General features: G+C 44.4%; 1 protein-coding gene across 1 annotated transcript; it reads right to left on the reverse strand.

Annotated features, from left to right (window-relative positions):
- Positions 1 to 3,618: 3,618 nt before the first annotated feature.
- Positions 3,619 to 9,976, reverse strand: LOC115114685 (protein arginine N-methyltransferase 5-like). The gene is made up of 16 exons (XM_029643138.2): positions 9,804 to 9,976; positions 9,089 to 9,207; positions 8,836 to 8,921; positions 8,437 to 8,571; positions 8,160 to 8,272; positions 8,005 to 8,054; positions 7,736 to 7,899; positions 7,459 to 7,620; positions 7,295 to 7,372; positions 7,111 to 7,169; positions 6,900 to 7,022; positions 6,499 to 6,674; positions 6,172 to 6,375; positions 4,897 to 5,007; positions 4,744 to 4,808; positions 3,619 to 4,646 (listed from the first exon to the last, which is right to left on the reverse strand). Exons 1-16 carry the CDS (start codon positions 9,902 to 9,904, stop codon positions 4,494 to 4,496), a joined length of 1,899 nt encoding a protein of 632 aa, XP_029498998.1. The 5' UTR covers positions 9,905 to 9,976; the 3' UTR covers positions 3,619 to 4,493.
- Between the last annotated feature and the right edge of the window lie 4,750 nt (positions 9,977 to 14,726).

The following is a 14,726-nucleotide window of genomic DNA, read 5'->3' on the forward strand; positions in this document are numbered from 1 at the left end:
AATGGAGTTGTCAACCGTGATGGCGAGATCATGGAACGGGCAGTCCTTCCCCGGGAGGAAGAGCAGCTCCGTCTTGCCGAGGTTCAGCTTGAGGTGGTGATCCGTCATCCACACTGATATGTCTGCCAGACATGCAGAGATGCGATTCGCCACCTGGTCATCAGAAGGGGGAAAGGAGAAGATTAATTGTGTGTCGTCTGCATAGCAATGATAGGAGAGACCATGTGAGGTTATGACAGAGCCAAGTGACTTGGTGTATAGCGAGAATAGGAGAGGGCCTAGAACAGAGCCCTGGGGGACACCAGTGGTGAGAGCGCGTGGTGAGGAGACAGATTCTCGCCACGCCACCTGGTAGGAGCGACCTGTCAGGTAGGACGCAATCCAAGCGTGGGCCGCGCCGGAGATGCCCAACTCGGAGAGGGTGGAGAGGAGGATCTGATGGTTCATAGTATCGAAGGCAGGCGATAGGTCTAGAAGGATGAGAGCAGAGGAGAGAGAGTTAGCTTTAGCAGTGCGGAGCGCCTCCGTGATACAGAGAAGAGCAGTCTCAGTTGAATGACTAGTCTTGAAACCTGACTGGTTTGGATCAAGAAGGTCATTCTGAGAGAGATAGCGGGAGAGCTGGCCAAGGACGGCACGTTCAAGAGTTTTGGAGAGAAAAGAAAGAAGGGATACTGGTCTGTAGTTGTTGACATCGGAGGGATCGAGTGTAGGTTTTTTCAGAAGGGGTGCAACTCTCGCTCTCTTGAAGACGGAAGGGACGTAGCCAGCGGTCAGGGATGAGTTGATGAGCGAGGTGAGGTAAGGGAGAAGGTCTCCGGAAATGGTCTGGAGAAGAGAGGAGGGGATAGGGTCAAGCGGGCAGGTTGTTGGGCGGCCGGCCGTCACAAGACGTGAGATTTCATCTGGAGAGAGAGGGGAGAAAGAGGTCAGAGCACAGGGTAGGGCAGTGTGAGCAGAACCAGCGGTGTCGTTTGACTTAGCAAACGAGGATCGGATGTCGTCGACCTTCTTTTCAAAATGGTTGACGAAGTCATCTGCAGAGAGGGAGGGGAGGGGGGGAGGAGGATTCAGGAGGGAGGAGAAGGTGGCAAAGAGCTTCCTAGGGTTAGAGGCAGATGCTTGGAATTTAGAGTGGTAGAAAGTGGCTTTAGCAGCAGAGACAGAAGAGGAAAATGTAGAGAGGAGGGAGTGAAAGGATGCCAGGTCCGCAGGGAGGCGAGTTTTCCTCCATTTCCGCTCGGCTGCCCGGAGCCCTGTTCTGTGAGCTCGCAATGAGTCGTCGAGCCACGGAGCGGGAGGGAGGACCGAGCCGGCCTGGAGGATAGGGGACATAGAGAGTCAAAGGATGCAGAAAGGGAGGAGAGGAGGGTTGAGGAGGCAGAATCAGGAGATAGGTTGGAGAAGGTTTGAGCAGAGGGAAGAGATGATAGGATGGAAGAGGAGAGAGTAGCGGGGAGAGAGAGCAAAGGTTGGGACGGCGCGATACCATCCGAGTAGGGGCAGTGTGGGAAGTGTTGGATGAGAGCGAGAGGGAAAAGGATACAAGGTAGTGGTCGGAGACTTGGAGGGGAGTTGCAATGAGGTTAGTGGAAGAACAGCATCTAGTAAAGATGAGGTCGAGCGTATTGCCTGCCTTGTGAGTAGGGGGGGAAGGTGAGAGGGTGAGGTCAAAAGAGGAGAGGAGTGGAAAGAAGGAGGCAGAGAGGAATGAGTCAAAGGTAGACGTGGGGAGGTTAAAGTCGCCCAGAACTGTGAGAGGTGAGCCGTCCTCAGGAAAGGAGCTTATCAAGGCATCAAGCTCATTGATGAACTCTCCGAAGGAACCTGGAGGGCGATAAATGATAAGGACGTTAAGCTTGAAAGAGCTGGTAACTGTGACAGCATGGAATTCAAAGGAGGCGATAGACAGATGGGTAAGGGGAGAAAGAGAGAATGACCACTTGGGAGAGATGAGGATCCCGGTGCCACCACCCCGCTGACCAGAAGCTCTCGGGGTGTGCGAGAACACGTGGGCGGACGAAGAGAGAGCAGTAGCAGTAGCAGTGTTATCTGTGGTGATCCATGTTTCCGTCAGTGCCAAGAAGTCGAGGGACTGGAGGGAGGCATAGGCTGAGATGAACTCTGCCTTGTTGGCCGCAGATCGGCAGTTCCAGAGGCTACCGGAGACCTGGAACTCCACGTGGGTCGTGCGCGCTGGGACCACCAGATTAGGGTGGCCGCGGCCACGCGGTGTGGAGCGTTTGTATGGTCTGTGCAGAGAGGAGAGAACAGGGATAGACAGACACATAGTTGACAGGCTACAGAAGAGGCTACGCTAATGCAAAGGAGATTGGAATGACAAGTGGACTACACGTCTCGAATGTTCAGAAAGTTAAGCTTACGTAGCAAGAATCTTATTGACTAACATGATTAAAATGATACAGTACTGCTGAAGTAGGCTAGCTGGCAGTGGCTGCGTTGTTGACTTTGTAGGCTAGCTGGCAGTGGCTGCGTTGTTGACACTACACTAATCAAGTCGTTCCGTTGAGTGTAGTAGTTTCTACAGTGCTGCTATTCGGGGTCTAGCTGGCTAGCTAGCAGTGTTGATTACGTTACGTTGCGTTAAAAGAACGACAATAGCTGGCTAGCTAACCTAGAAAATCGCTCTAGACTACACAATTATCTTTGATACAAAGACGGCTATGTAGCTAGCTACGATCAAACAAATCAAACCGTTGTACTGTAATGAGATGAAATGAAAATGTGATACTACCAGAAAAATTCACATTTTTCTGTGTACAGTATTTGAGTATTTTCAAATAATGTGGCCGAAATCAGCTAATTCTATTGGAAGTATTTTCAAAAAATGTCCAATTTCCTATTTGAAAATACTTATTTCCAATTACATTACAAATACTCCTAGGACATGAGTTCAAATGCCACAGAGTATTTATTTGAAAATTATTGATGTGGGAAAAGGTGAAAGTATTACCTACACTGCAGCAATAACACTCTCGCCTTGTGGAGACGATTTTAAGAAAGGTCTTCTTTTCCAGAAGGAAACTTGGTGTTTACCAGCAATTCCAAGAATCTGTGATAAACGTTCCTCTGTTGGTATAGCTGTGTTCCTTCTCCATTTCTATTGGACCTGATCCCTAAATGACAGCATGTGTGGCTTAGCTACCTACTTGTGTTATTTTGATAGATTTGCCTCAAATGGTGTAAGCCATCATTGTAAATAAGAGTTTGTTCTTAACTGACTTGCCTGGTTAAATCAAAAATAAAATGCTAATTACATTCAATGCCAATATTTGATCCTGACCTCTCCTATGGTGACACCTACTGGACAGAATACATCACCACTGTACAAGCCATGGTGCAGTCAGATATTAAAACCAGGGTGCAGTCTGATCAGACACAAAAAGGAATAGATCTTTTATATACAATTTCTTTGTGTACATGCATGCATTTAAGTTTTCCATTCCAAATATCCTTTTGATATGCATACCCGGAATTAAAAATAATTCAGTGGATTAACAACCTTACCACAGCCTGCCATTTAACCCACGAGGGAACATGCTAAATAAGTAAGTAGATGCAAGAGGCACATATACAAACAGGGCAAAGAGCAGCAAGTTGCTAGTAATTGTCTTTATTGACAATATGGATCCGACAAAAAACGTAACAAAAAGAAACAAACACCTGAAAAACATATGACCTGAACAGCCCATCTCCTACACACTGCTGTATCGGAGTTGTAACCAGTTTAAGTGTGTCGAGTTACAATTTAGAGCCATTTCATCGATCCGTTATAGTATGGAATAGGTCTTTTGACCAATCACATCAGATATTTTTCATAGATGATCTGATTGGTCAAAAGAACAATTAGTGAATAAAATATCAAAATTCAGCTGCCTGTCTGAATACTGCCATTGGGGGTCTCTTGACTGCCGGCAAAATAAGTAACTTAAATTCAATAGGTATGGGAATGTATGTGGATGATAGGAGTCAGTTTCAGGCATGGACTAACTATACTGTAAATTAACAGCCTCAAAATCGGTCCCATCTAAACCATTGATTGGGTTCTTATTCCCAGCTCTAAAGCCTCACTGTGACCCTGGTCTGTAGGTTTGTAAAGCCTCACTGTGACCCAGGTCTGTAGGTTTCTAAACCTTCAATTTGGCCCTGGTCTGTAGGTTTGTAAAGCCTCACTGTGGCCCTGGTCTGTAGGTTTCTAAACCTTCAATTTGGCCCTGGTCTGTAGGTTTCTAAACCTTCAATTTGGCCCTGGTCTGTAGGTTTCTAAACCTTCAATTTGGCCCTGGTCTGTAGGTTTCTAAACCCTCACTGTGACCCTGGTCTGTAGGTTTCATGGTATGAGCAGGCTCATGATTACAGGTGAATAGGTAAAATGCTAGACCTTTTGAGCAAGACTACCTCAACTTCATTTGCAACTAAGTGCCTGTTTAATTGCGTCTGTATGCATGTGGGTGTATGTGGGTGTGAGATCTTCACAGGCCGATGGTGTAGGATCGTCCTGCTGGATTGTGGATAGCGGAGCATGAGGGCTCTGTCACGGCCCATTCGTACCACACCTTCTTCCCATTGTTACACCTCCAGAACCTCACCACGACGTCATCATCCTTCGTCACAGGGATCGGTTGCTGCAGGTGGGAGAGGGAAGGAAGAGTAAATACACTACATTATTTTGGGTAATAAAATGTAAAGACATTTTACATGACCGTATGACAGTCAACTTACTTTGAGAGGGAAGAGGATGGGGAACCAGGAGAACATTCCAGGAGAGTGGGTCTCTGGCTTGATACCTTGACCAAACAGATGCACACATTGATGTTAATGTTATCCAAACACCTTAAAACCTCATCATCATCGTTTTCCCCTCTTACTACTTACTGAGTGTGACATCTCCGTAGAGTGTGGTCTCAAAGTATCCAGCAAAGCCATGCAACACTGTGTTACACCCCACAGAGAATCTGAGGCACTGATACCGGTTGTTGTTCATATCTGAAGGAAAGGAGAGAAGCGCATTTAGTACATATCTTATGTGTGATCATTAACCTCTTCCTTCTACCCCCTAATTTTTCGAACATTCTGTTAAAAATCGAGCAACATTTCAGCGCCCTGCTACTCATGCCAGGAATATAGTATATGCATATGATTAGTATGTGTGGATAGAAAACACTCAGGCGTTTATAAAACTGGTTAAATCACGGCTGTGGCTATAACATAACGTGCGTTTCATCGGAAAGCGCAGGAAAATCTGATCACTGAAAATGGAAAAATATATCCCTGCGCGACTTGAACCCATTGATAAAGGTGAACCACAATTAATGGGGCTGAGGTTGCAGTACCTACAGCTTCCACACGGTGTCTAGAGTCTTGTCATTTGCCTACTATTTGTTTCTTGGTCAAACAGATGCAAGGTAGCGCAGTTCTTCAGGTCTAGGACCGGATATTTTGGTTGAGTTTCTACCCGGACATTTTTCCAGACGGACAGCTATAGAATATACTTCGTCTTGTGATTAATTTGATCGCTTATTAACGTTTACTAATACCTAAAGTTGCATTACAAAAGTATTTCGAAGTGTTTTGTGAAAGTTTATCGTCGACTTTTTGAATTTAAAAAAATGACGTTACGTTATGAAACGCTTTTTTTCCCCGTTTATCACACAGTCTACATATAACGATATCTAGGCTATATATGGACCGATTTAATCGAAAAAAAGACCCAATAGTGATTATGGGACATCTAGGAGTGCCAACAAAGAAGATGGTCAAAGGTAATGAATGTTTTCTATTTTATTGTGCGGTTTGTGTAGCGCCGAATATGCTAATTATTTTGTTTACGTCCCCTGCGGGTCTTTTGTGGTGTTACATGCTATCAGATAATAGCTTCTCATGCTTTCGCCGAAAAGCATTTTAAAAATCTGACTTGTTGCCTGGATTCACAACGAGTGTAGCTTTAATTCAATACCCTGCATGTGTATTTTAATGAACGTTTGAGTTTTAACTAATACTATTAGCATTTAGCGTAGCGCATTTGCATTTCCAGAGCTCTTGATGGGACGCAAGCGTCTCAGTAGGAGCAAGAGGTTAACCGTGTTAGCTAGGGTGCGTAAGCATTAACCATGTAAGGGTGTTTGACGTGTGTGTATGCGTGTGTGTTACCTGTGGTAGGGTGAATGAAGGTGAAGCAGGCCTTGGGCTCAGCCAGCTGGTGGAAGTTGTGGAGTCGGACTACGTAAGGGGTCTCAAAGTGGCACTCAGGGTCCTTGTCCCGCTCCCTGCACCCCCGGACCTCATTATACAGCTTGGAGGAAGAGAGGGGGGCCAGGAAGGAGGTGTAGGAACAGGGGATGCTCACCCCACCATCTAAGAGGAACAAGAGAATGGGAACACTTTTAAGATGAAAGGGTAGAGGTGGATGAGGCAAAATAAATGGTTATTGTCTTTCAATGCCCATGATATGACTGCAATTAGAAAGACCCCCCCTACCTTTGAGAAAGTTCTGTGCTCCATCTAAACACTCTGGGGACAGCTCATTGTCCCCGAAGGACCCGAGCAGCTCGCTGACGATGATGTCAGCCTTCTCAGGTGCCGCCCACTCCCTCATGTCACATGACACTACGGTCACCTGATCGCCCCACTCCTCAAACTTCCAGTTCTCAAGCCTGGGAGTGTGTGACAGGATCAGTACAGGGAATTTTTAGGAGCTCAGTGGAGAAAATCCCATTTTCATCTGGATTTATTAATCTGCCAAAGCTATCCGGGGAAATTACTCCTAATGCCTGAATTTAAAAAAATGGAGGACTTCAATTATCTTCTGGAATGAGTTTAGTCTGTGCTGGCAATTCTTTTGGAGGTCAGGGTTCAAAATGAGAAAAAGTTCCACTCACGTTACGACAGCGTTGGGGTTCTTCTCCACAGCGTAGATACGGAGCTTTCTGTCAGCCTGCTTGGCAGCCCGCAGGGAGGCATTGACCAAAGGACCTCTCCCAGCACCCAGCACCATCAACACCCTGGGGTTACAGAGAATGCATACCGTTACCCACAGGAGAATAGATACTCAGAGGACAGACAGTGAGGTGAGGTGTTGGAGCTACTCACTGTGTATTGGTCTCCTTCTGCTCCTCCGGGACTCTGTCCATTAAACACTTATACACAGCCTGCATAAAGATCAGGAGAACCCAATCGGAACTTAATGATATTACTGTGTTAAACCCTACCAGCCACATCACTAATACTGTTAGTGTATTATACTGTGAGAACATGCATGTCAAAGGCTCCTTACCTGCTGGTACTGGGAGTATTTGATGGGATCCTTCTCAAACACTTCATATGTCTGAGACTCCAGATTGTCCATGAGAGGCTAATGGGAAGAGAACAGTTAGACATAACAAAGAATCCAATGCATACAGACAATAGGTATGCCTATTTACAAACTTAAACACAAACCTGAAGAGGAGACTGTAGGTAATCCTCGTAACCTTTGGCGAACAGTTCATAGGCATTGGGGGCAGGGCGGTTCTGGTTGAGGTATTCAAGGTACTGCAAGTAAGAGCGGAAGTCCTTCTCACTGTGACGACTGGTGCCAGTGAAGATGAACTGGGCCTCAAGCTGGGAGAACAAGGAAATGTTTTGTAAAATACATTTTCAAGAACAGAAGACAGACTGAAGATAAAACGGTTGTAGTTGCTATAACAATTGCCATATAGCCTAGCATTTACAGTACCTTGAATAGACGGAAGATGATTTGCTGGTGGGCTTTTGAAAGGACTGGGAACCCTTTTTTATTGGTCAGAAAGATCCTAGTGGGAAGAATAGCTGCTTTAATTGGCTCTCCAAGCCACTTGTCGATCACAGCGTTGGTGGGCATGTTTGCGCCAACCTCAATGGCTTCAGGGAAAGGAATGGAAGAAGGGTCAGTATCAATTGTGACCAAAACAATTCCTTATCAGTTTGTCAACACTCCAACCATGTTTCCCTGTCCTGCTTCCTTACCTAAACAGATTCTCTTGTTGTAGTCACAAAGAGTTCTGAATGAATGCCACCTGAAAAATTAAAAACAGAAGGTACATTTTTACAAAAAGCAAAAAAACAAGGCTGAAAACCTTGATGCCGTAGCCACGTGGCCCTAGCTGTGATGGCAGACCCACCAGGCCCAGGTCTTCTCGTCATTACTGCCATCATCTGTGTGTTTCGTTTGCTCATTCTCGATGATGTCATCACGCATATCATCAGAGGAAATCAGGGGGACCCGGATCCAGAACTGATATGACACAATCCACAATTTCTTAGTTGTAGGTTTCATAACTTCAATTTTAAGTTCACTGAAATACCATGAAATTGCCAGTCACAACACAAGCCAAGGATTAAGAATGAGTTATAGTTCTTATATGGTACAGATAGATAACTCTTGACTGCTGTAGCTACCATGCAGGAGTGGTGTCCAGTCTGGATGTGGTTGAGCAGCACACGGGCCAGGTTGGCACAGTGAGGGCCCTTCAGAGGGATCATAAAGGCTGGCAGACCCAGATACGCTGAGAAGTTCAGCTCCTGGACCAGAGCCTGAGACATGACAGAGGGATGAAAGGAGAGCAACAATTCAAACTGTGGCAAATATGTTTCAAATGTTCTGCTTGAGCGGACAAAGGAGGCCATGGTGTATTCACTAAAATTCAAACGGAACCCAAACAGAACAAAATGGAGAGGGACCTACCTGAATTTAAACAATAGAAACAGTCATTTTCATAGCGAAACGTCCTCCATTGCAAAGCGTTTTGCAACTTTTTGTTACGGTGTGAATATGTCTTTTCATGATGTCCAACTCACCGCTTCTGAATTCCTGCGCTCCGTCTCCACCTCTGAGTCTGTCTCGATCCACGGAGAAAGCTTTCCAACAACCAGAGTGTTCCAGTCTGGGTAAGGAAGAATTGTAATTCAATATTCTGACACGTAATAAAACATCTGATTAGATATTTATGTAAGTAGATGCTCCTGTGCTCAGTGGAACTTGGGAATGAGAATGTACTGTCTAGTTCCTACCATTGAGGCCAGTATAAATACAGGTTGCCTCTGACCTCACCTCGCCCACAAAGTAGCAGGTCCGAGCGTGTATGTGCTCCAGATCGGACTTTGGCGGGATCCAACTCAAACTCCCTCCTGAACCTCGGGTGGAAGAGGGGCATGCACAAGAAGTCAAACCTGTAAGAGAAGGGACAGATGGGACACTTTAGTTGAGTTGTCGATGATCTACAGTCCCTGGTTCTAATCCAGGCTGAATCACATCCGGTCGTGATTGGGAGTCACATAGGGCGGCGCACTACTGGGCCAGCGTCGTCCGGGTTTGGTCTGGGCAGGCCGTCATTGTAAATAAGATTTTGTTCTTAACTGACTTGCCTAGTTAAGTAAACTGTTAAATAAAAAATAAATAAAAACATTTTAAATGTAAAAACTAGCCTGATGCTCTTGCAAAGTTCATTGTACGAAAATTACTTTACAAACGTAGTTAACATTTAATTGGATAATACATTCAAGTAACGTCATGGATCTACAGTCAAATGTATTCTCAACAGATCATATTGAGGTAATGGCCAGGAGGAACATTTCTTAGCCATTGTGATAGTGCACGTGCTAATATTTCACCGGCAAATGAACCTAGCTAGTTTGCTGTTACTGCCGCGCTAAAATAGTTAGCTAGTTAGCTGGCTACATCACGTGTAGAAATGAAGCCGAAGGGTAGATAGGCATATCCTACTCGTCTCCAGTATTTGACTGCTTGAACGAAGCAGTTTACTTACCCAAGTTTAGCGACCGCTGCAAGTGTGTCAGCAACCTCGGGCACACAATTCAAATCTCTCCCGCAAGACACCCTGCCCCCTGTACTGTGGGACGCCATCATTAACCGAGGGAATGGGAAAGAAGGGAGTTGCAACTAGAATCGGGGAAACCGACGCCATTTTGGCTCTAGTCAAGCGTATGCTGTCATAGCGTGGATATGGAGCGCAGAATCAAAATGACTTCCCCCGGAATGCAGTTTCAACAACTGTCGCGACACTTGTACCCCCAGCGAGATTATGGTAGTTTGGGGTCACGTCACAGATGTTTGATAAACCATTGGGATCATTATTTGGTCACACCCAGACAACGTAAGTAAGTATCTAGCTGCAGAATTTTGGGGGGTGGTTGTTATTTAGATTCGTCCCGCCGTTCTTGATTTTCCATTTTCTTTAATTTATATATAAAAAATATATTGGCTCTATAAAAAAAAATCACATTTTCAGTGATGTTAAGTACTGAAGTAAATATATTTAAGTACTACTTAAGTAGTTATTTTGGGTATCTGTACTTTACTATTTATATTTTTGACTACTTTTACTTCACTGCATTACTTAAGAAAATATTGTACTTTTTACATTTTCCTTGACACCCAAAAGTACTCTTACATTTTGAATGCTAAGCAGGATAGGAAAATAGTCAAATTCACACACTTATCAACCGAACATCCCTGGCCATCCCCACTGCCTCTGATATGGCAGACTCACTAAACTAACTTACTAAGAAATGCTAATATAGGTACCATTTGACTTCCATTAGATTTATGTTTGCATTTGAAACAGTGGCCAGGTAAATAAAACTGAAGCGTTGCTGTGATACCGGGGGCGTATTCAATACACAGATTCTGTTTCAAAACGGAAGCAAACAAAATGGGGCGGGACCTACCTGAATTTGTCCAATAGTAACTCTAATTTTTCTTTGTTCGCTTCAGTTTGGTTCTTAAACAATGAACGATTTCCGTAATGAATATGCCCGAGGGCCATAGACTGCTTACAGAGTAAGAAAACCAATATGTATTTTTGTAATTTGAGTGAACTATCCCTTTAAAAAAAAGAATCACAGAATAGCAGGAATAGCACCATCTTGTGGTCAAGAACCTGGTAATATCAGGATGTGGGATGGTACATAAACCCAACAACTCCAATGCCAAATTTCTCAACAACAACAAAAAAAAAGTTCACTGAGAATACACTACATATGATGAAGAAACCATACTGTGAGCCACAGCTCCATACTATTTGTCAAATAGAGAACTGATAGTATATACTCGTTGTTGGGCTGAGATTGTGGGGGGTCTGTGGGTGTCTTTTGTCAATTCCTCATGTCTAACTCATTAGCTAGGTTTCCATCCAATTGGCCACAGATTTCTGTGCGAATATTCAACAATCTGCATAAAAGCAATGTATGCATTTTACCACCAGAGATGAGTTTCCATCAAATGTACTTTTTGCGGATAAAAGGCTGTGTGTGATGATGTAGTGCACATAAAAAAAACTTTTGCAGTTTAATTCCCATGAACCGAATAAAAAAATACAGGTTAAATGGGTTTCCATTGCATTTTCAACTCCACTGATGGTTTTGTCACAAAATGTTTTGCATTATAGCGAATGTGCCCACTCTGGTATTGGCACATGTGCTCTAGCCAACAGATCGCAGCTACAGTGTGGGTATAGTGTACATTATGAGATTATTATGGACAGAGTGAGATTATTTTTATTTGTCAAACCTCAGCCAAGCATCAACCATCATGTCACAATAATAAAACCCTCGATACTGTGCAGTAGTCACACCCCTTGACTTTTTCACATTTTGTTGTGTTACAGTCTGAATGGAAATTAAATTCCATTGAGATTTTTTTTTCACTGGCCTACACACAATACCCCATAATGTCAAAGTGGAATAATTGTTTTACAAATTAATTGGAAATGAAATGCTGAGCTATCTTGAGTCAATAAGTATTCAACGCCTTTATTATGTCAAGTTCAGGAGTGAACATGTGCTTAAAAAGTTGCATAAATTCACACTTTGTGCAATAATAGTGTTCAACGTGATTTTTGAATGACTACCTAATCTCTGTACCCCACACATACGATTATTTGTAAAGTCCCTCAGCCGAGCAGTGAATTTCTAACACAAATTCAACCACAAAGATCAGGGAGGTTTTCCAATGCCTCGCAAAGAATGGCCCCTATTGGTAGCTGGGTAAAAAAAAAAAAAAGATATTGATTATACAAAGTCGTTCTGCCTCTGAGCAAGACAGTTAGTGGATGTCGATTAAGGCAGACCCACGCACCTCTCTGATTCAGAGGGGTTGGGTTAAATGCGGAAGACACATTTCAGTTGAAGGCATTCAGTTATACAACAACTACAATCAAATCTAATTTTATTTTTCAAATGCGCCGAATTCAACAGGTATAATACAACAACATTTCACCTTACAGTGAAATGCTTGCATACGAACACTTAACCAAAAATGCAGTTTTAAGAAAAGACCTAAACAAATGTAAGAGATAAGAAATAATTAGAAAGCAGCAGTAAATAACAATAGCGGGGCTATATACAGGGGTACCGGTACAGAGTCAATGTGCAGGAGCACCGGTGTCGAGGAAATTGACTGCACGGCCAGGCACGACTCCAACACCATTAAGTTTGCTGATAACACAACAGTGGTAGCCCTGATCACTGACAATGACGAGACATTATACATGTAGGTAGAATTATTAAAGTCTCTTGGATCTAGACTTGGCGCTCCAGTACCGCTTGCCGTGCGGTAGAATAGAGAACAGACTAGGGTGGCTGGAGTCTGACAATTTTTAGGGCCTTCCTCTGACACCACCTGGTATAGAGGAGGTCCTGGATGGCAGGAAACTTGGCTCCAGTGATGTACTGGGCCGTATGCACTACCCTCTGTAGTGACCTTGCGGTTGGAGGCCGAGCAGTTGCCATACCAGGCAGTGATGCCACAACTTGCAGGCTTGTTTTCGAGTTGCTGTGCGTTTTGTTGCCAACCTATTTTGCTACCTGACAACTTTACGGTTTTCACTTTTTAATTACCGTTCATATATTTATTTATTTTTTCCTCAACTTTTTCACTCCGGACACTTTATCTGGACACGATTCGTCAGGACCTCCAACAGCCGAAGCTAAGTAGTAACATTAACATGATGCCTTCTAATTGCAGCCGCTGTGCTTGCCTTACGGCGAGGATAGCTGTACTGCAAGCCCAGCTTCAGACGCAATCGTTAGGCAAGGGTAATTTCAGTGTAGGAAAGGATGAAACAGCGTCTGTGCCACCAGTAAGTACAGATAGTAGTATAAATCCCCTGGCACAGTCCCCGCAGCCGGACAATTTTCTCACGGTTTCTGGAAGGAAATGCTGTAGGAACGCTCAACCGGTGTTGCTCATTCAGCCGACAGAAACTTTCAACCGGGTTTCCCCATTAAGCAGCTGGTCGGTGTCAGAGGCCGAGTCTTCTCTGGTCTCTACTCCTCCCGTTACGGGGTCTGAGACGCCGAAGCTTCCCACCATTAGCTCTGACAAATTGAAAACTCTAGTCATTGGCAACTCCATTACCCGCAGTATTAGACTTAAAGCGAATCATCCAGCGATCATATACTGTTTACCTGGGGGCAGGGCTACCGACGTTAAGGCTAATCTGAAGATGGTGCTGGCTAAAGCTAAAACTGGCGAGTGTAGAGAGTATAGAGATATTGTTATCCACGTCGGCACCAACGATGTTAGGATGAAACAGTCAGAGATCACCAAGCGCAACATAGCTTCTGCGTGCATATCAGCTAGAAAGATGTGTCGGCATCGAGTAATTGTCTCTGGCCCCCTCCCAGATAGGGGGAGTGATGAGCTCTACAGCAGAGTCTCACAACTCAATCGCTGGTTGAAAACTGTTTTCTGCCCCTCCCAAAAGATAGAATTTGTAGATAATTGGCCCTCTTTCTGGGACTCACCCACAAACAGGCCCAAGCCTGACCTGCTGAGGAGTGACGGACTCCATCCTAGCTGGAGGGGTGCTCTCATCTTATCTATCAACATAGACAGGGCTCTAACTCCTCTAGCTCCACAATGAAATAGGGTGCAGGCCAGGCAGCAGGCTATTAGCCAGCCTGCCAGCCAGCATAGTGGAGTCTGCCACTAGCATAGTCAGTGTAGTCAGCTCAGCTATCACCATTGAGACCGTGTCTGTGCCTCGACCTAGGTTGGGCAAAACTAAACATGGCGGTGTTCGCCTTAGCAATCTCACTAGGATAAAGACCACCTCCATTCCTGTCATTACTGAAAGAGATCATGATACCTCACATCTCAAAATAGGGCTACTTAATGTTAGATCCCTTACTTCAAAGGCAATTATAGTCAATGAACTAATCACTGATCATAATCTTGATGTGATTGGCCTGACTGAAACATGGCTTAAGCCTGATGAATTTACTGTTTTAAATGAAGCCTTACCTCCTGGCTACACTAGTGACCATATCCCCCGTGCATCCCGCAAAGGTGGAGGTGTTGCTAACATTTACGATAGCAAATTTCAATTTACAAAAAAAAAAATGACGTTTTCGTCTTTTGAGCTTCTAGTCATGAAATCTATGCAGCCTACTCAATCACTTTTTATAGCTACTGTTTACAGGCCTCCTGGGCCATATACAGCGTTTCTCACTGAGTTCCCTGAATTCCTATCGGACCTTGTAGTCATTGCAGATAATATTCTAATCTTTGGTGACTTTAATATTCACATGGAAAAGTCCACAGACCCACTCCAAAAGGCTTTCGGAGCCATCATCGACTCAGTGGGTTTTGTCCAACATGTCTCTGGACCCACTCACTGTCACAGTCATACGCTGGACCTAGTTTTGTCCCATGGAATAAATGTTGT

This window comes from Oncorhynchus nerka, linkage group LG9b (genome assembly GCF_034236695.1).
Source record: "Oncorhynchus nerka isolate Pitt River linkage group LG9b, Oner_Uvic_2.0, whole genome shotgun sequence".
NCBI classification, from domain to species: domain Eukaryota; kingdom Metazoa; phylum Chordata; class Actinopteri; order Salmoniformes; family Salmonidae; genus Oncorhynchus; species Oncorhynchus nerka.